This window comes from Dreissena polymorpha, chromosome 6 (assembly GCF_020536995.1).
Source record: "Dreissena polymorpha isolate Duluth1 chromosome 6, UMN_Dpol_1.0, whole genome shotgun sequence".
Classification (NCBI taxonomy): domain Eukaryota; kingdom Metazoa; phylum Mollusca; class Bivalvia; order Myida; family Dreissenidae; genus Dreissena; species Dreissena polymorpha.
The window spans coordinates 39,549,537-39,571,313 of NC_068360.1; the positions used below are offsets into that span (position 1 = coordinate 39,549,537).

General features: G+C 35.9%; 1 protein-coding gene across 2 annotated transcripts in view; it reads left to right on the forward strand.

The window, feature by feature from the left end:
* The window catches only part of LOC127834715 (uncharacterized), a 41,239-nt gene that overhangs the window by 12,573 nt on the left and 6,889 nt on the right, over nt 1-21,777 (forward strand). For both annotated transcript variants that reach the window (XM_052360733.1, XM_052360734.1), the window contains exon 2: nt 7,320-7,432. In XM_052360733.1, the coding sequence (XP_052216693.1) occupies nt 7,352-7,432 (81 nt within the window). In that variant the 5' untranslated portion in view covers nt 7,320-7,351. The remainder of the gene's footprint in view (nt 1-7,319; nt 7,433-21,777) is intronic.

Below are 21,777 nucleotides of genomic sequence, written 5' to 3' on the forward strand. Positions count from 1 at the left end.
ACCAAAAAAAATAGACAAGGGATACATCTGAAACATTTTCGACACGCGACATATATTTTCGCGATGCAATTACCTCCCTTGTATACTTTTCTTGTCCATTTTCTGCCTCCGTTTGTTTAGTTGCGAATTAATTTCATTCTATAAATGCAACATCTTAATGTTATTATTATCCTCACTAAACAATAAATCAAACTGTTTAAAAATTTGCTTCGCTGAATTCATGTACATCGGCGTTGATTTCGAGCTCTCCAAATGCCAAGGGGAGCTAACCACTGCGCATCTACAGCGTCCGGTGTTTACTTGTCAGAATTCGTGACGCATTTTCCATCCGCTCTCAGACAGCTGTTTTACGTGTGATCATGGGCAATATTCTGGTGAGTATTGATTGTTATCTATCAGCAACATATTTATTCACAAAATTTAACGATATTCCGATTACATTTTTGGTCTTTTAGCTTATTTTAAACGTATTTACACCACGTCTGCTCGCATCCCGAATGGTTACACATCACTATATGTAGTTTAGGCCTAAAACCACAAAATCTAATACCGTTGGATTTTCGTACCAAAATCTTTCAAATGAAATCTCCAAGATTCGAAATCAACAAAAAACATGACATTTATAAATTGTATGCATCATTTATCAAACTTTAAGATATTTGTTGGTTTTCCGTTTTTAGAAGCTGTTCTGCTAAGGCAAGAGCTGGGCATCCCACGCGCCATTCTATCGATTTCCAGAAATCAAAAAAGGAGGTATTCCTGAACTATCAACGTGACCAAGATAAAGACACAGTTGTTAGATGTGGTGATCTTATCTCTTGGTTCTGTTGGTTTACTTGGATGGAACATGAGTGAATTTTTATAGAACTTTGAAAAGTCTATACCTGTCTATCTATAAACAAAAATAAGCTATTGCATTCTACGATCAGATGTGCACACATTGTCAAAGGGTTATTAAATTAACAATTTGAAGGCAATTATGCTGAAGAAATATTAAGGTTCCCATGCAAATTTAGTCTGTATATAGACAAGTGTCTGCCAATAAATACATGTATCACACTAGTAATACAAAACTTACCACAAGTATGTAAAAGCGCTAAGTATGCAAATCAATGTTAAACTAGCAATAAAAAACTAAGTATGTAAAACACTGTTTTGTGATCATTTTTAGTAAGACGTAATTCTATACATTAGCAAAAAGCTTGTTTAGATAATTCATAATGCCATTAATATGCATTTCCTTTCTATTGTGTAATTAATAAATGTGTTGTTACTTGTTGTTCCAAAATAAAGGTTTTATGCGCTCGTAAAAAAATCAGCATTGATAATTATGTAAAAGGTAATAAAATGTTACTTCATAGCTTCCCTAGTTTTTAAAAGATAACATCACTTTGTAATTTCATATACGTAAATATTTATATTTTTGTAAGTTGATGATCGTGTTTTAGTATTACTTATTGTGTAACTAATATTTTATGTGCAAATAAATGATGTGAAGTGTTTTGTATCTCCACACAATACCACAAACCTTTTTATAAAAGTACTGAATATATATACTAACATCATTTACATGCTTCTGCTAGCGGCTCAGCCATGAACAATGACTGACATAAATAAGCTCATATGATTACTGATAATCTATGTTTTATTGTATGTGTTATTTAAATGTTTAAATTAAAAAAATATGGATGGCATAACATTATGTTTATTTGCATTCAAATTGTAACTATACAGCTTCAAACTAAGTGTATGCAGTTTAGACTGTGATTTATGAATTGCTACAAAATGGCTAGTTTTTTAGTGTCGACAAAATTTAAACTTTTCGACAATAGTTTGCGAAAGAAATTAGAACCTTGCAAGATACCTGTATTTATGAACTATTTTATTTTTCAAAACAAGTATGCTGTCTTTCTGTTCCACATAATGATAATACAAAAATCCCGTCAATCAAAATTGATTTGACACATCACATTATTTTGATTATGTTAAATCAGTGTATGCTAAATTAAAATCAACTGCTTTAGCAAGCTTAAGTTGAATTGACACATTTGCTGAAACAAACTGTTTTCTTGGTAAGACCAGTACTTAGTGTCTTTATTTTGATCTAAAGGACACTCCCACATAAGGGATCAATTCAGAGGCCTGCCAGTGACTTAGCAAACACCATACCCACTATACCGTCCGCAGCCATCGAACCAGCTTAAAATTCCTGCGGTTAGAAAACACACACAATTATAAGGTGCTAGATCTTAAAGCTAGGAACATGTTACTCGTTTGAAGATTGACTTTTTTGGATGCATAACTTTTTTATTAAAATAACTATAATATTTTGAACACAATAATGTCCATATATTTATTTAAAAAATACATCGTTATCAAAAAAGCTTTTGCCCGTAAATTAGGTAGCATCTATAATCATTTTATTTTTAAGGGTTGGGTGCGGCAACATTTCACCGCAATTTGTTAAAACGGTCACGACAGCGAAACATGACTTGGTCGTCTCGATCGATTTTTTAGCGTCTGCGGTTATCGATTAAAAGGGTTACGAAACACTAGCATTCGTATTCAGCGTCAAAATCGTTTCTGCTAGATCGCGTTTTTTTGTTGTTGTTTTTTCACAAATTAAAAACAACAACATGCGCTATGGTAACAGAAGGAAAAAAAATGAAAGCGAGCGGTAAAAAAAAATAATTTTTTCCATTTTGATAAAATATGTGCGGCAAATCCGACGACCAACATATCAATTTGAAGTGGCCTTAGATAGGTTTTTAACCATTTACAACTTAGAAACGTTTGAAACCCTTTACCACTTAGAAACGAGTTACTCGCAAACTGTTCTGGTTTTATGTTGTTTGCAAATAGCCATTTCCACTTTGCTTCTGAGAGGCAAAGGGTTAAATGAACTAGGTGCATTTTCCTCACTTTCGCCTAAGACCATGTTCAACTTAAATTAAGCCCAGTAATTTGCATGATTCTGTTATCCATTTATTTTTAAAGTACTCGTCTCCATTTAATTCTCGAGAACCTCCAATCGCGTCAGGAACAGCTTTAAATGAGAACTAAATTAAAAGTGTAGGCATTTTATGACAATTATCATCTAAACGGCTCCGATGCTCGCAGTCATGTAATTATGGTCTATTAAAATAACGAACTTTTTCTGTAAAGCGTAAAATTTAACTTTATATTTCTTCAACATTTTTATCCACACGTTGACATTAGGCAATGCTCAGGAATGGGTCGATTTTATTCGATTTAAATTGGCGAAAAGTAACTGCGCTAGATATAGGATAAAACGCCCCCAACAGTGCTTTAAGGTATGACATAAAATCCATTCCTCCTTATACGTCATGCATGTCGGATATTGTCGCAAGCTTTGAATGAACATTTCGAGCTGATTTTATTAGGTTTACTTCAAAAGTGCTAAAACATGTCTAAGCCGAACCCTGTGAACACCGATTACCTGTCTAAACCGAACCCTGTGAACACCGAATTGCTGTCTATACCGAACCCTGTGAACTGCGAATACCAAGTTCTAATGAAATCTTACAGTAGTGTAGGTTCCAGCTGGTGTCAATGGATTTATGAACAAAAAAAAAGAAAATAAGGACTTACAACTGCCAAGAGGAAAGTGGTTTATAAGGTGAAAACATGTGACTATTCACTCTTTTTGAAAGATTTCATTAGAACTGGTTCATGTACCACTGAAGTATATGTTATTTTAGTTCTGCATATTATTCCAAACTTAATATAGAAATGCTAATATGAGGAATTATTATTTGACATTACTCTTCCCACTTCTGACCATTTCAGAAAGTGATATGTCCTTAAAAGATGAAAGAATACAAACGACAATTATAGTACTTCGTCGACAGCCAATCCGTGGTAAAATGCACGACAAATACACAAGGGAAATTATTTGATATAACAATCAACTAATTGCGTTATTATCAAGTGAAATTTTATGTTCTAAAACAGCAACAAATGAGCTGCCTTGTTTAGCGAGAAATGAATATCTGACAATGTAAGTGATTTTTAAATCACTACACGACTTTGAAGTCAGAATTTTAAGTATTAAACAATAATACCAGTCGAATAATAAGTTCGAATAAGATTTCACTATACTTCGCAAAATACTAACAATTTACATTTCTTTACTTACTATAACTTGGAAGAAACGTTAAGATAAACAAAACATATATACATAAAGTTAACTCTTTGCTAATTAACCCATTCATGCCTAGCGTCCTGAAAAAAGGACATTGCAAACAGCGTAGACCCAGATGAGACGCCGCATAATGCGGCGTCTCATCTGGGTCTGCGCTGTTTGCTTAAATGAATTTCTTTATGAAATATTCTAAATATAGAAATTAATATACTTGACACCCCTAATTTTGGAAATAAATTGATCCAATTTAGAAGGATGGGAGAGTCCACTCGGCATAAAAGGGGTAATACCGAAGCACTCTATATGCATTTATAGAAAACATTCGAGTATGCAGATATTGTTGTGATACATTAAAACGATAAAAAGGATCGAAACGTACGATTAAATCTCATACCGTTCTAATCCAAATATTGATTTTCGCATTCAAGTATTATCGTTAGTTGTATTGCAGTTTATGGATGTTTTTTTTATTATATATATTAGAGGCGTATTTAGGTGGGGGGCTAGGGGGCTAAAGCTCCCCCCCCCCACCCCCAGCTGGCTGGCAAGATACGATTTTTTTTTTAATGAGCCCCTTATAGTTTCAATCCACTTGTGTATTTCCTGTCATATGCCCCTTATTAAGCCATAAACAGCTGTCGATTTGTGTGATCAGCCCCCAGGCATGTCTACAGACGATCTAACCTTCGCCAGTTAAACTGCACGCTTCACTGACTGTAAGTGATAAGCTGCGCTATTTGATTGGCTGAAGGAGATACATTCAGCTAATGAAATTCATTGATACATTTAGCTATAGGTAATGTTTACAAATGGCTCCTTAATTTTTCAGTAAGTTTCTTTGATGAATTTAAAGGGGCCTTTTCACAGATTTTGGCATGTACGTATTGAAGTTTGTCATTATATGCTTTATATTGATAAATGTTAACATTGGGTCTATAAAGCAAAAAAAAAAAAAACAAGAATACAATTAAAGACTTAAAAAAAAATTAACCTCAATGGGGCTCGAACCACTGACCCCTGGAGCTATGGAGCAAAAGTCTACCGCTCTATCATCATTAGACCATCCGCATAGATAGAACTTGAAGTAAAGTGTGTTGTTAAAATGTTATTTTTATAATTTGTAAACAAGGTTTATCAATGACTTTGCCTTATTTGACAGTTTTGAACCACAAGACTCAACAAGATATACTATGATTACAACCAAGTTTGATAAATATCCACCCATCCAAGTGGGTGACTAAGTAGGGTATTCAATAAGGTTAAATAGGAGGTCCACCCATCTAACACTGATAAAAATTTCTGGATAAAGATTATGTCTCCTACCTCTTTAGTGGTGTGAGAAACATTTGATTTACCCCTGTGTGTCTGTTTGTCTGCCACACTTGATGTCTGAACTCAAGTTCTTGTTTGTTTTACATGCACTTTTATCATGCAAAATGCTGATTAGATAGCAGGAAATTGCGTCATTTCAAGGTGCCATTTAAAAAAAAATTCGACGACAGGAGGGGACACCCCACTCCCACCCACCCTAGTTCATCCCCACCCCCCACCCCCCCCCCCTCTGACAATTTTCTGGATACGCCTCTGTATATATTGATGGTTAATAGAACGCCAACAACATATTTTAGATTGTGATTCGAGGCATGTGAACAATAATGGACGAAGTGTTTATCATTTTTAATAACATTCTAAACTTAATTGAGTAACTCGTATCAGGTTCACACGACGCCATTGTCTTTGAAATTCTTGTAAAAGTCAAAAACATGTTTTCTCTTTGAATAGAATTACAACGCCCCAGCTGGACTTATGCCCGGGTTTAACGTTGTGTTGAAAAAAAAATTGAACAAACTACAATGTAATTAATTTGTGGTAATTTAGAGATGGATTTTTATTCTTTCTTTACATAGTTTTACTTCAAAGAATTTGTTAATGAACAATCGTTCATGAATCTGATGTGGACATAATCTATAGATGGTATATGATAGTAAATTATACTATTAAGAATAAATAACAGTTCAAACTGAATATATATGTATAATGTTAATGTATTATCGGTTCTGAACGTTTGTTTGTATAACTTAAAGATAGAATGAGTGGGCTTTTATTTTAATTATAAAACAAGATAACGGTATTTAATTTTGTGAAGAAAATCATAAATACATATTAACATATTATATGATATAACCAAACAGTTACAAATTATTGTCATCGGTATCGATATGTGTACTATTTATATAATTTTAAGCAGTTGCATAACTTCAACTAGTATACTCACATATCCCACTCTAGAATCGCTAATGTATGTAAAACTACCATAGTAATGAAATAAGTGAGTAGTGTGAGATAAAATGATGCATCCAATAGTTCGAATGTCTTCCTCCTTTACTTCAATAACTTATCTAGTCCTACGTCTGCGTTTACGATCTTGAAACAAAAAAGAGGAAGATATGACAATGCCGTGATCTTTCAAACAAATGATTGCAAATGAAAAACTAAACAATGACTGCCATGAGACAGATATTGAAGTGGATCTAATCAGAAAATATTACACGTGGGAGGACATGTAATGATCGGTGTTGGCGTTGTTGTAATATTGCTTTGAACGATACGCATACTTTCCTTCGCGTAGTTACATTGGTTTCTGAACATATTTTACCGGAAAGTACATTTGCGCGCAAACATGTTCTCATCATTTTATTTTACAGTTTATAATCAATTTATTTTTGTTATTATTATTTTATTATATTATTTTATTTTTTTTTTTGTATATAAATTATTATTATTATTATTAGTAGTAGTAGTAGTAGTAGTAGTAGTAGTAGTAGTAGTAGTAATTGTAGTAGTAGTAGTAGTAGTAGAAGTAGTAGTAGTAGTAGTAGTAGAAGTAGAAGTAGTATGCAGAAATAATGTAAGTAACAAAATGTTTTTACGATTTTTTTTCCAATTTTTTAGAATGTAGAAACCCGATAAAAAGGAAACCTGTTATATATATTTTAGTTTATATAGTATATGTAGTCTGGTTTATTTTGAGCAATCTCAGTTTTTACAATAAATATCGCATTATTGTAGGGGGTGGGGCGAATAGCAGGAAAAAAAACGATTTTATTTCTATTGTTTTTTTATGGCTACTTACTTCTTTGACTTCTTATTTCAGATCGCGCCCCCAAAGACTAAGAAAACATAAAGATGTCGTCTAAATACGTCCTCATTCTTCTAGAACTCTGCCTTACTTTGATGGTGTCCTCTTCCGTAATAAAGCGATATCAGGTAATGACATGAACACAATAGAACAATTCGCACAGAATTAACATCGCATTGAGAATACTCATTAAGTTATTGCCTGTAAATGCTGCCTACGATGTTCGTCACAAGGCTTTTATGGTTTTGTAAATGAGAATCGCTCTGGGAATACGGGACTTAATACATATGCGTAAAATGTAGTCCAGGATTACCTGTGCAATTTATATACAAGGTGCAGAATGAACGGGGTTTTCAGGGGGGTACACACGGGCTGGACAAAATGTTATCACACCGTTAAGAACTTAATTTTTTAAATATCTCAAAATATTGAAATACATTTGAAAATATCTTTAGTGCATAAAAGACAGTTATTCTTGCAGTTTGTGTCGATATCTTAAGGTATTGATTTTTTTATTGATTTTTATTTAGTTTAAAACACATAATAAACAAGTCATAAATCAAATTTACATAACAATTATTTCTAAAAGTATAACAATTATTACTTCACACAAACACACACACAATATCTTTATTTCTGTCACGTTACATGATAATAACAGACATGGCATAAGCATAAACATCGCTATTGGTCGTGAGACTGCGTTCTATCACATGTTATTCGATATGCATAGTTGAAAGCATGCTTTCAATAACAGAGACATAAATGAAGTTTCATACTATAACCAAATTTTATATTTGTAAAAAAGCCGTACCGGGGACAGTTGTGCTTTACATTTTTTATGTTTTGATTATATCTTTGCATTGAATGAATAAAGTTTCAGTGATACTAATCTAAACAGATTTTTCTTTTCATTTATAGAAGTTTAATGCGGTGATTTTAGTAGAATTTTTAACCGTTATGATATTGGTAAAGTCACATAAAGAATATATTCGTCCGAAAATAGTAATGGCAGATATTAGTATTAAAATGTATGTATTAAAAAGATCTATTTAAATGTAAGAAGCGTCTCAACGCCAGTGATGGTAAATAGGCAAAAGTATCAACAATTTACAGCATATGGTAAGGTTTAGTAAAACGCACAAAGACACAGACATATTTGTAATATACTAAAAGTATAAGAATAGATCCTTGAATACGTCTAAAATCGGTGAAAAAAATCACGTTGCGTGAAACATCCGTGTACAATGAATGCAGTAAAAATGGAATTTTTGAACAAGAACACATGCTTATTAAATAAAGTTAGTTTGATGTAGAAAATTTGTTCAACAAAGTTATTTGAAATAAAGCACCTCTTATCGTCGTGTTTAAATCCATTAAAGTTACAAGGTGGAACCCCAAAAATCACGTGATCCTGCATCTTGTATAGGGTTAAGCAAGGACCACACTTCCGCTTGAACTGGATTTTCGCTTAGAAGAGACTTATTTAAACGAAATATAATGCCTTAATGGATTTTTGTTTCACTGAAGTCTCTTCTACAGGAAAATCCAGCCTAAGCGGAATTTGTTGTCCCTAATTAGCCAATGCAGACAGCACAGGCTAATTTGCGGCGACTCTTTACATGCATGTTGTCCGTATGTATTCAGACCGCGTATCATATTTTAACAAATCTTGCTAGTATGAAGTTGTTATTCCGTAGATTTTTTTTATCTTGCATGGGATTTTTGCATTTTTGCTTATACCGTTTCGAAACAGCATGAGGAAATTATTGTGTAGCTGCTGCCCCTATTATAGAATTGCATAAATATAAATGACACATTGACAGTGCTGAAATACTAGTTAATTGTTTTATATTAACATTTTGCAATAAAACAAGTTATATCCGAGTCTGCATATGACACTGATGGCAAATAAAACCACAGAAATCTGTTTTCAGATCAGAACAAATATCTTCTTTTACTTAATAAATTAATGTGCTAGACAATAGACACTAAATTACGGTTGAATGTAGCTCTTGAATAAGGGCCATTGAAACTGAATACGAATCACAATTTTTCGATTCAATTTAAAGAAACTATACATTATACGTAGCTATTAATCCAAGGGTAAGAAACCCGTGTTGTGTTACTCGACTGTGACACACGAGCGAGGTGAACTAATTGATTAAAACAGACCTCCCAGCATCTGTACACGCTTGTCAAGAAAATTGTATTTTGTGTAAGGAGATTCAATTGCATACAGTGATAATTCAGTTGTCTGGTTTGGGCTTAACAAGTTTGTATAGGTTGGTGTAAATTGCGTTGTCCATAACATAACACATATGTCAGAGGACCGAAGCGTGCAGGATTAACATTCGAAAATAAATTAAACGTTTGAAATTTTCAGCAAACTATATTTCGAGACGTAAATAAATATTTTACACCGTTGTTTTTACTAGAAAACCTCTTCATTACAAAACATTTCCGAAATCATTATGACGGTACGAAGTCTCCACGTTTTCTGCATCGTTAATATGACTCCGTCGGTGTTCATTCATTAATTCAACGTTTAGTTCCAATACAAAATGTGGTGATTTTTAACCTACCACCGTTCTTTACTTACGTTCATTTTTCTTTGGGTAAATTGTTCCTTTTAGTTAATATATTAAAAGCGTCCATTGATTTCCGGTAAGCATTGTTGACGTTTAATTCATTGTTGAAAATATGCCTAGAAATTTATCGTTGTATGTCGTTGTATGTTGTTTTTATATCCATTTGTTTAATAAATGTTTATTCTGTTGATAAAGACCAGAATCTCATTATTATGCTTTATAATTAAGTCAAACCACTATTACGTAGATCTCAACTGTATCACTATGGAAATGTCCGAGTAACGCCGCATGAGCAGATAGTATAAAAGCGCGCGTTTCTTCTATGAAAAGTCAGTTGTACTGCCGACTTCGTCAAGTTAACATCGCGAAATTAGGTAATTAAATTATATTATTAACAAACATTAGGGACTTTGGGCACATAGAGACTGGCTATCCTCTTCAAACGTTCTGAGAGCCTTGAAGTTGGATTCCTACCCCTCAGCAGCCCGGGTCGCTAATAGTTGATATATAAGTCACATACCTTCACACAACACTACAAGGCTCCATACCTAGGGTAACGAGTCAAAACAGACTCGGAGTCATAACGAAGTGTTCCGAGACATAGGTCTCCATACATAGTCTCGAGGTCATAGGTCTCCATACATAGCTCCGAGACATAGGTCCCCATACATAGACCCGAAGACATAGGTTTCCATACATAGTCTCGAGGTCATAGGTCTCATTACATAGCTCCGAGACATAGGTCTCCATACATAGACCCGAAGACATAGGTTTCCATACATAGTCTCGAGGTCATAGGTCTCCATACATAGCTCCGAGACATAGGTCTCCATACATAGACCCGAGGTCATAAGCGTAAATAGTGGGGTTCGAGGTCATATGAATATAGCATTTGATTACATTTGATTTACTGTTCCAAACCAATTATTGTATTAATAACCAATCATAAAGCAAGGTAGCTTGAGGAAAATTATATACTATTCTATTGTGCTTTGGGTTATTGTCTGAACCATACTATAAAGACCGACGCTCGGTCGAAGACACGTTACAAAACTTGGTGGCAGCGGTGGGATAGCAGGATATCAGACCGTTATCCGTTACCTACAGCAACAGTATGGCGTCTGGCGGAGACCGAGAGCTCGATGCGTTGTATGAAGAGCTAGAGCAACTTCGAATACAAAACCAGAGACACAGACTAGAAAGTGAGATCTCCGGGCTACAGCTAGAAATGGATAACATGGACACAGGGTCGACCGACCGCAAAAGACTGTCTCGAGGGACAGGTATGAAACAAGAATCGTCAAGCCCATGTTTCTCAGAACACACTCGAGCACCAGACCCGAAATATGCTGAAGATACCCCGAAGTATGTGACCAAAAGACGGAGTACATCGCGACCCCAGTCGGAGACCCCGAGCAAGGAGCGTACCGCTATAATGAGACCTGCGACATATGATGGTTCCGGGTCCTGGTCCGATTATAAAGCACATTTCGATGCTTGTTCAGAATTAAACAGATGGACTGAAAAAGAGAAGGGACTGTACCTTGCCGTATCGTTGAGAGGTCAGGCACAGGGTGTATTTGGGAATTTGTCCAAACACTGCAATGACTATACAGAGCTTGTGATAGCTTTGCAAGAAAGGTTTCAGCCGCCCAATCAAACAGAATTGTACCGGGTGCAGCTTCGAGAACGAAAACAGCGTGCATCGGAAAACTTGTCAGAACTAGCGCAGGACATCAGAAGGCTGACAAATTTGGCTTACCCTACTGCCCCAGCCGATGTTAGAGAAACCCTTGCAAAAGAGCAATTTTTAGATTCGCTACATAGCGTAGAGTTGAGGATACGCACCAAACAGGCTAGACCATCGAGTCTGAATGATGCTGTGCGTCATGCAGTCGAAATGGAAGCCTACTACAAAGCTGAGCAAAAGCACCTTGCCTCAAGTCAGGTGCTGACAACAAGTACTGCGGAGGGCGATAGCCAGATCAAACACCAGAACGACCTCAAGACCTTGCAGTCTGCAATTCAACAGTTACAAAACGAGTTTCGTGAGTGGAAACGACAAAGTAATAGTGCCCCGAGATCATTTCAACCTAGGAATACGAGCTCATATAGACCACGGAATAACTTCCGAACACCTCGATGGAACCCAAGGCGCACTAATGTTCCCAGGTATAATAATAGTCAAAGGTCAAATACGAATGCGTCACATAAAATGGACCGAAGTACAGGTGACAAGGGTGGTGAAGTTAAGAAATCCACTTTCAATGGGGCCGGCTTATTCTTCGTAACAGCACACATCGATGGTTCTGCTGTAAGCTGTCTTATAGACACAGGAGCTACACTTTCGCTGATGTCAACACAGACCTGGAGTATGATTTGTGGCAAGTGTACCGAACTCAAATATTTTGACAAGGACATTTTCGCGGCTTGTGGAACGCCGCTTAATATCAAAGGTCAAACCACGCTAGACCTACGCATTAATGGGAAAACCTACCCGATCACGACGATAGTAGCAGACATTGATGGAGAAATCATGTTAGGTCTTGACTTTTTCAAGCAGTATCAGTGTCATATTGACTTGGCGTCAGAGCAGATACTCATTAATGGAGACAGGTGTTCTATTAAAAGCAAAGGAGCTTCAGGATGCGCGGGTAGCACACCAGCGTCGTATGATTTTAAGATAGAGCATAGACCACGTCGGTTGCATGGAAATGCTGATGATCTAAATTGGAGGCAATTTAGACAATGTGGTGAAAACTGTCCGGACACGCGAGATGTAAAACCTGCAGTGAATATCATCGAACAGAGGAAACCCCATGATGCTGATATATTATTAGATATTATCTCAGCTCAGAACGCTGACGCAGATGTTTCACGTCTGAAGCAGTGGATCCTGGATAATGCACGACTAAATAATGCTGACGTTGCAAAATGCAGTCCTTTCCTCAAGACACTACTTAATCAATGGGAGCGTCTCGAAGTCAGAGATGACTTAGTAGTGCGGAAATGGGATGTGTTTGGGACCAATATTGTGTATTGGCAGGTCATCGTTCCGTTCAAACAAAGGCGAGTTGTGTTGAAAAACATGCATGGTATCAAGGCACCAGGACACCTTGGTATTAAGAAAACGTTTGAAAAGATTAGACAACGATATTACTGGCCTGGACTACGATATGATGTGAAAATCTATGTGAGCCGTTGTGACGTTTGTGCTAAGCGCATGAGTCCTGCTCGATCAAAAAGGAGGACCATGGCGAAAACGAAGACTACCGCAAGTACTAGCACCTCGATTTCAGTATGCAAAAAGGATGTACCGGTTACGGTTAGCTTCCGAGACCATATTATGACGTGTACCTTGAAGAGACTCGCATGCAAGACGTGCGGAGTGAACTTCAAGAAGGTCGTATACCTTAAACGACATTATGCCCGAACGGGGCACGATAAAGTCTCGCAAGGTAGTGACAAGGGATGTTCTGAGTCTGTCAGTGCTTGCGCGAGTGCAGTGATTGATAAGGAAGATCACGGCGAAAGTGACTGGGATTCCGATCCCGAGATCAGTGTGGACGAGAAGGGCTCTTCTTCAGACGAAGATAGTGACTTCGAGTTAGGTAGGACTGTTAGAAAGAGAACGGCTCCCACTCCTGTTCAAGCGCCGGTCAAGCGAGCCAAAGGTTCTGAGTCTGAACATCCTGGACCCAGTTGTCAAGTCAAAATCCTTGATGAACAGTGTAGAGGCGTTGATAAGGTAGAGACTGGGAAGTGGTTGCGCAGTAGCGGCGTTCGAGCGGACTACAAACCGAAGGGAGAGAATGCCGTTCAAGTCGACAGTGTTGTCCAAATGAACAAAAGTACGCAGGATGCAGTTATCGTTGCTGAAAGGGGGACACAGACACGAGACACCGTGCAAATGCTAAATGAATGTCAGTGCAACAAATTGCACAAGTGCAATTTTTGTGGCATATATTTTGAGGATATTGCAATGTACTTCATCCACCAGGGTTGCCATACCAATGGACAGCCTTGGAGGTGTAATGTGTGCGGACACACATGTAATGACAGGCAGTCGTTCTTTATTCATGTCACAATGCAACACAGTGCTTAGACTGTGAAATATGATTGTTTTATTTTCTGTTAATCATTGACACTTAGGTAAAGTGCATATTACTGTTACAGAGTATTATAGAGTATCATGTTTTGTTAATTATTGGTGTTCTTTTAAGACTGCTTTGATTTGCCATGTTATGTTGTTTAAAAAAAAATAATAATAATATAAATACATGAATAAGCGGGACGCTTAAAATCGGAGGCGTGGGTAATGTGGTGATTTTTAACCTACCACCGTTCTTTACTTACGTTCATTTTTCTTTGGGTAAATTGTTCCTTTTAGTTAATATATTAAAAGCGTCCATTGATTTCCGGTAAGCATTGTTGACGTTTAATTCATTGTTGAAAATATGCCTAGAAATTTATCGTTGTATGTCGTTGTATGTTGTTTTTATATCCATTTGTTTAATAAATGTTTATTCTGTTGATAAAGACCAGAATCTCATTATTATGCTTTATAATTAAGTCAAACCACTATTACGTAGATCTCAACTGTATCACTATGGAAATGTCCGAGTAACGCCGCATGAGCAGATAGTATAAAAGCGCGCGTTTTTTCTATGAAAAGTCAGTTGTACTGCCGACTTCGTCAAGTTAACATCGCGAAATTAGGTAATTAAATTATATTATTAACAAACATTAGGGACTTTGGGCACATAGAGACTGGCTATCCTCTTCAAACGTTCTGAGAGCCTTGAAGTTGGATTCCTACCCCTCAGCAGCCCGGGTCGCTAATAGTTGATATATAAGTCACATACCTTCACACAACACTACAAGGCTCCATACCTAGGGTAACGAGTCAAAACAGACTCGGAGTCATAACGAAGTGTTCCGAGACATAGGTCTCCATACATAGTCTCGAGGTCATAGGTCTCCATACATAGCTCCGAGACATAGGTCCCCATACATAGACCCGAAGACATAGGTTTCCATACATAGTCTCGAGGTCATAGGTCTCATTACATAGCTCCGAGACATAGGTCTCCATACATAGACCCGAAGACATAGGTTTCCATACATAGTCTCGAGGTCATAGGTCTCCATACATAGCTCCGAGACATAGGTCTCCATACATAGACCCGAGGTCATAAGCGTAAATAGTGGGGTTCGAGGTCATATGAATATAGCATTTGATTACATTTGATTTACTGTTCCAAACCAATTATTGTATTAATAACCAATCATAAAGCAAGGTAGCTTGAGGAAAATTATATACTATTCTATTGTGCTTTGGGTTATTGTCTGAACCATACTATAAAGACCGACGCTCGGTCGAAGACACGTTACACAAAATAACACAATTTTAACTTAAATACGATTGACTGACGAGCCGTGTTCTTTAAATAGCAGATAGATGCGTGACCGCGTATTCAACTAGAAGATTTGCCTGTATTAATCGGCTATATTAATCGAAACTTCTTGGCTCTCATAAAAAGCCGAGAAAATCTCAAGCACAGGACGTTCGAATAGGAACAAGTATCAATGCATTCTTTGATACCTTATTAAAACAGAGAGCTATTTCGTTAAAGATATAAACAAACAACAGCAATTATAACTTGACTGTATTTCGGACAAGTTAAAACAGTGTACATCTTTATTATTCGCTAATATTTGTTTGTTGGGAGTGTGGAATGAAATTGCTTAAGAATTTGAAACTAACGTTTCCTAATTGTATAAACATAACTGTACGGGTTGGTATTTGTTATATGTTGATATCTGTTTCTGAATTTGATTTCATAACTTTAAAACAGCGTCTGTCCACAAGCATTAAGAATATTAACATAAACAGGGAGAGACAGTTGGTATTTAAACAAATTAGATATTGTTTGGAAGGAAAGAGTTTTATTTTAAAAAATGCCATATATTTTCGCAGACCCAATGCACATTTCAACATTTTTGTCACTTTGTAATGATATGAAATAAAGTAATACATTTAATATACCCGATAATTAACCATTTTTAATGTCTTATTTATTTGGAGAAATATAATGTAGCTTAAAAAATAATAATAATAATGTCAATATAACCAATTAGTGAAACGATGTAATTCTTTGATATGGCAAATTATTGTAAGAGACTTCGTCCTGTTTTCTGAAGATTGTATTAACCTGAACAAGGAAATAGACATTTTTTCTTCTTTACAAAGTACCCGTAAAACGACACTTTCCCAACCAAGGAAAAATTACGAAATTCCCAATTGCCGTTCGAAAAATTCCTTGAAGGAAGGACATTTGCGTCCATTTTTTTCCTAAAACGCATTATCTGCAAGGGAGCACACACACTTTTAGAAGAATATTTATAAAGGTTTTTGTATTTAAATACCAAGCAATTTGAAACACTCATTTTTTCCAAATCGGAAGATTTTACGACGCGCATATTCCAATATTCTCGGTTTAAGCGTTTTTTTCCCCACTTAGCGCGGTACCAATTGGGCAAAAAAAAACATCACTGAAAAGGTGTATTATCAGTTAAACGACTTTAGTTCAATAATTGATAATAGGAGTATAAATAAAGGTCCCAATTTGTCGATGTCGCCTTTATAATATACGATTGGAATAGAAGGATTGTCAGAATAAAGTTGTTAGGAGCCTCTTCTGAGAAACTAGGGCATAATGCAAGTGCGTAAAGTGTACTCACAAATTAGCCTGTGCAGTCCGCACAGGTTGATCAGGGACGACACTTTCCCCTTCAACTTAATTTTTGCAAAGAAGAGACTTCATTTGAACGAAATTTTCCATAAAAACGGAAAGAAACGCCACTGATTAACATATGCCGACCGACAGTCAAATCTGAGGCGAAACTTAACGCATATGCATTAAGCCCAGTTTGCCATAACGGATTGATTTCGCATTATCTGGAAGATGATACTGATGTATTTGAGACAAATGCACATTTTTCTTGTTTACAATGTAACCATAGCGAAAACTCGTGGGCAGAATTCGACACGTGTGTGTACAAAATAGTTCCGTCACAAAAAGGCCCATTTGTTACAAATGTATAAATGCCACATACAGTGCGGACGATTGCTTCGAGTTAAATTTATCTGATGATCATGATGAAATCGAAACGTGAGAGCCTAAATATTCGTCACGATTCATGACAATTAATCAGAAACACGGCTTTGGACGGTGAACGTTTAAAGATAAGATTAAGAAGGCTATTGACAGTCATTCTAAAAGGCCAACGGTCTATGCGGACATATAGTACAATGATATTTGTGAAAATATAATACATTGGTCTATGTGGACATGTAGTACAACGGTCTATGTGGACATATAGAACAACGGTCTTTGTGGACATATAGAACAACGGTCTATGTGGACATATAGTAGAAAGGTCTATGTGAACATATGGTAGACCGGTCTATGTGGACATATAGTAGAACGGTCTATGTAAACATATATTAAAAATGTGTATGTGAACATATAGTAGAACGGTCTATGTGAACATATAGTAGAACGGTGTATGTGAACATATATAACAACGGTATTTGTGAACATATCGTACAGCGGTCTATGTGAACATATAGTAGAAAGGTCTATGTGAACATAAAGTAAAACGGTCTATTTGAAAATATGGTTGAACGGTTTATGTGGTCATATAGAAGAACGGTCAATGTGGACATATAGTAGAACGGTCTATGTGAAAAATTAGTACAACAGTATATCTGGATATATAGTAGAAAGTATATGATGACATGTAATACATCTAAATAAATAATGCTTTGATACTCGTTAGGTGTTTTCTATTCTCTTTAAAAGGTCTGGCACAATAGACAGATTTAGGATTTACCAAGAAAAGTGTAGACTATTCCCACGCTTCATGTAAAGGAATTCATTTCTATTCATCTATTATTACATAAGTACAAACATTAAAACGTTCCTGTGTGAAAATCACAAACACAAGTTACGTGTTATTTCGTATAAAACATTTGACCCACTTGACACGCGATTTCCACCATGGTCTCTTAATTTAAATACGATTGACAGGCTTTGAAGCGTCAATACTGATACGGTGGTATACGGTACATCGTTGAACTCTCTGACTGATACGGTGGTAAACGGTACATCGTTGAACTCTCTGTCAATACTGATACGGTGGTAAACGGTACATCGTTGAACTCTCTGACTGATACGGTGGTATACGGTACATCGTTGAACTCTCTGAAACATCTGCGAGGGAAATTTAATCAACATGTTACTTATGTAAAATTACGATCCAATCTTAGATTTCTCGCAAGAAATAAAAAATACATTTACTTATTGTTTATGAAAATCACAAAACTTGTATTGAAATATTGGTCACGAAACAATAAAGTACACATACGCCTGTTGTATGCATATTTGATCACCGCGTGGCTTCAGAAAAAAAAATGTTATGCGTATTTGCATAAATATATTCCACATATGTACAGACCGTGTCTGGAATACACCAGGACTGTGGCGTTTGTTTGCTTTCACGTGTATATTTATGAACCGATCGAGTCATGTATATTTGCACAGCGTTGGAATGGCGGTGATAGTATGTCGCCAAAGCTGGATTCCCCCTTGCTACAGAACAGAACAGAACATGTGTTTAGTTATGACTTGCACAATGTACATCGTCAGTATAACAAAAGCATGATTAAGACGATTCATGGCATGTTAATTATATAATTTCAGTACATACGGTATACATTTTAGTACATACGATATACCTGGTCTTAATTATATTTGATTGAAACATATTTAAACATATTATATTTGATTATTATATGCTTATACATTGTCTAAATTTTGTATTTTAAGTGTGCGTGTCTTTGTTTTACGAGAATAAATACATTTAACAATCAGTTTCTTTTATTAAATTTGTATTAAATGAAAGGAGAACTTTTAATTAATTTGGTTTTGTTATCAATGCCCAACATTTCCAAAAAATTTAACATCGATGTACGTTGGTATTTGTACTTTGGTACATATTTTTGCGTATCTCCTCTAAAAATGGACATATGAGCATGAAATTATATTCATCTCCAAAACCTTTTGAATAACGAAGTACATCAACAATCTCTAGCAATTATATTTCTACCGTATTAACCCATTTTTGCGTAGTGGACTCTCCTATCCTTCTAAATTGGATCAATTTATTTCCAAAATTAGGGGTGTCAAGTATATTTATTTCTATATTTAGAATATTCCATAAAGAAATTCATTTAAGCAAACAGCGCAGACCCAGATGAGTCATCTGGTTCTACGCTGTTTGCAATGTCCTTTTTTCAGGACGCTAGGCATGAATGGGTTAAATTTATTAATTAACCAGTTTGTATTCTTAGTGGGTTAACCGATAGTCTATGTCTACAGAAAAAAACATTCTTAGGCTGCAAGGTAGTAAATCTAGAAATGATTCGTAATGAAAATGGTTTTTGAAAAAGGACAAAAATTAGTTAGAACATGAGTTGTCTTCATGTTGTGGGACCATTCCTGATTGATAAGTTAATGATACGTTGTTTAAAATACAAAAAATGATTTAAATCGATATTGTCAGCACCTTCACAAATATAAGTGAAACCATATTTGTTCAGCAATAACTTTACATTATAAACGCAATTTTAAAAGCCATTTGTTAAAATCTTCCTTTGCTTGCTCATAAGCCTTTTTTATAATTATTATACGTGCATGTATAATATTACACCAGTATTTAATAATCAAGTTTTAATTACATTTGCAAGATTGCAGGTGTATGATCTCTATTTCCTTTGATTGTGTGAATCCACGTAACTCTGCTGAATAGGTAAGTAAATGACCAAGAAATGAATCAGAGAGTTCACACAAATGGCTATAATTCATACTTTTAACCCTTTCAGCGCGGGAACCGAATTTTGAAGGCCTTTGCAAACAGTTTGCATCCAGATGAGACGCCACAGAACGTGGCGTCTCATCTGGATCCAAACTGTTTGCTATTCTGATAGTATATTTTGAAAAAAAAATCGAAGAAATGCTAATTGTAGAAATTCAGCAGACGACATTTTAGCAGACGTTAAATTTCCCAGCATGCAAAGGGTTAACAGCATTGAAGCAATATGTATAATGCCTTATTAATTCAGACAAAAATTCCCAGATTAGTCTACAACCAGTCTTTGTCATTATTCAATTGATACCAGTCTGCCCCTCTACAACCAGTCTTTGTCATTATTCAATTGATACCAGTCTGCCCCTCTACAACCAGTCTTTGTCATTATTCAATTGATACCAGTCTGCCCCTCTACAACCAGTCTTTGTCATTATTCAATTGATACCAGTCTGCCCCTCTACAACCAGTCTTTTTCATTATTCAATTGATACCAGTCTGCCCCTCTACAACCAGTCTTTGTCATTATTCAATTGATAACAGTCTGCCCCTCTACAACCAGTCTTTGTCATTATTCAATTGATAACAGTCTGCCCCACTACAACCAGTCTTTGTCATTATTCAATTGATACCAGTCTGCCCCTCTACAACCAGTATTTGTCATTATTCAATTGATAACAGTCTGCCCCTCTACAACCAGTCTTTGTCATTATTCAATTGATAACAGTCTGCCCCTCCACAACCAGTCTTTGTCATTATTCAATTGATAACAGTCTGCCCCTCTACAACCAGTCTTTGTCATTATTCAATTGATAACAGTCTGCCCCTCTACAACCAGTCTTTGTCATTATTCAATTGATACCAGTCTGCCCCTCTACAACCAGTCTTTGTCATTATTCAATTGATAACAGTCTGCCCCTCTACAACCAGTCTTTGTCATTATTCAATTGATAACAGTCTGCCCCTCTTTCTGAAAACCATATTGTGTGTTTTGTCTGTGTTAACTGTAAGTCCTCATGTTTACCTTGTGAGTGCAATAGATTAATACTGGTGTGCATTTCCTCTGGCGATATCGCAAAAAATGCTATATCGTCTGGAAAACAGGAAAAGAATAAACATAATATCGTCATTTTCTAAACCCGAATTATGTTTATTTTGCAAAAAAAGTTCAAGGGCATTAACAAAGAATGAACAAATCGGTGAGATTATCTGCCCTTCTTGTCTAAAGCAAAATGTATATATTGTTTTAATCGGAATAGGGGGTACATGATTTTACACATGATTTTACTTTCTGATATATATTTATATATATTAAAGCATGTGCGTAAAGTATTATCCCAGAGCAGCCTGCTTAGTCAAACCTTTCGACTTGATTGCTGTTTTTCCAATCTGGGTCGACACTTTCCGGCTTACCTGGATTTCCGCTAAGAAGTGACCTTTTTTAAACGAAACATTTTTACAAGCGGAAAGTGTCGTTCCTGGTCAGCCTGTGCGGAATGCATATGTAAATCTGGGACGTCACTTTACGCACGTGCATTAAGCGCCGTTTTAATAGATCGAGGCTTATTTCATTGACTCTGCTTGAACTGTGTCTTCGGGCAATAGCTGTCTATGCATGAACATGATTGCAAGTGTTTCGCCGAAAGATGAAAATTGCTGTCCATTAATTTATCATTTATTTATCCATTAGTCTACCCCAGCAGTCAATTTCCGTTAAATAGAAATTTTATCTTAACGTGTCTCTTGTACAGATAAACGTCTCTTTATTAAACAGAACTTACATGGATCAAATTAAAATTTTGTCTCTCAAACAGCTCAATTTCAATATTCCTTGTGAATTATAAAATTGATACCCTCAAGCAAGTAAACGCACATCAAAAACGCGTTTTCTTCCTCTAGAAGATTTTAATCATATATAATGTGTCCCTTGGCCAAAATAAAGTGTTTTA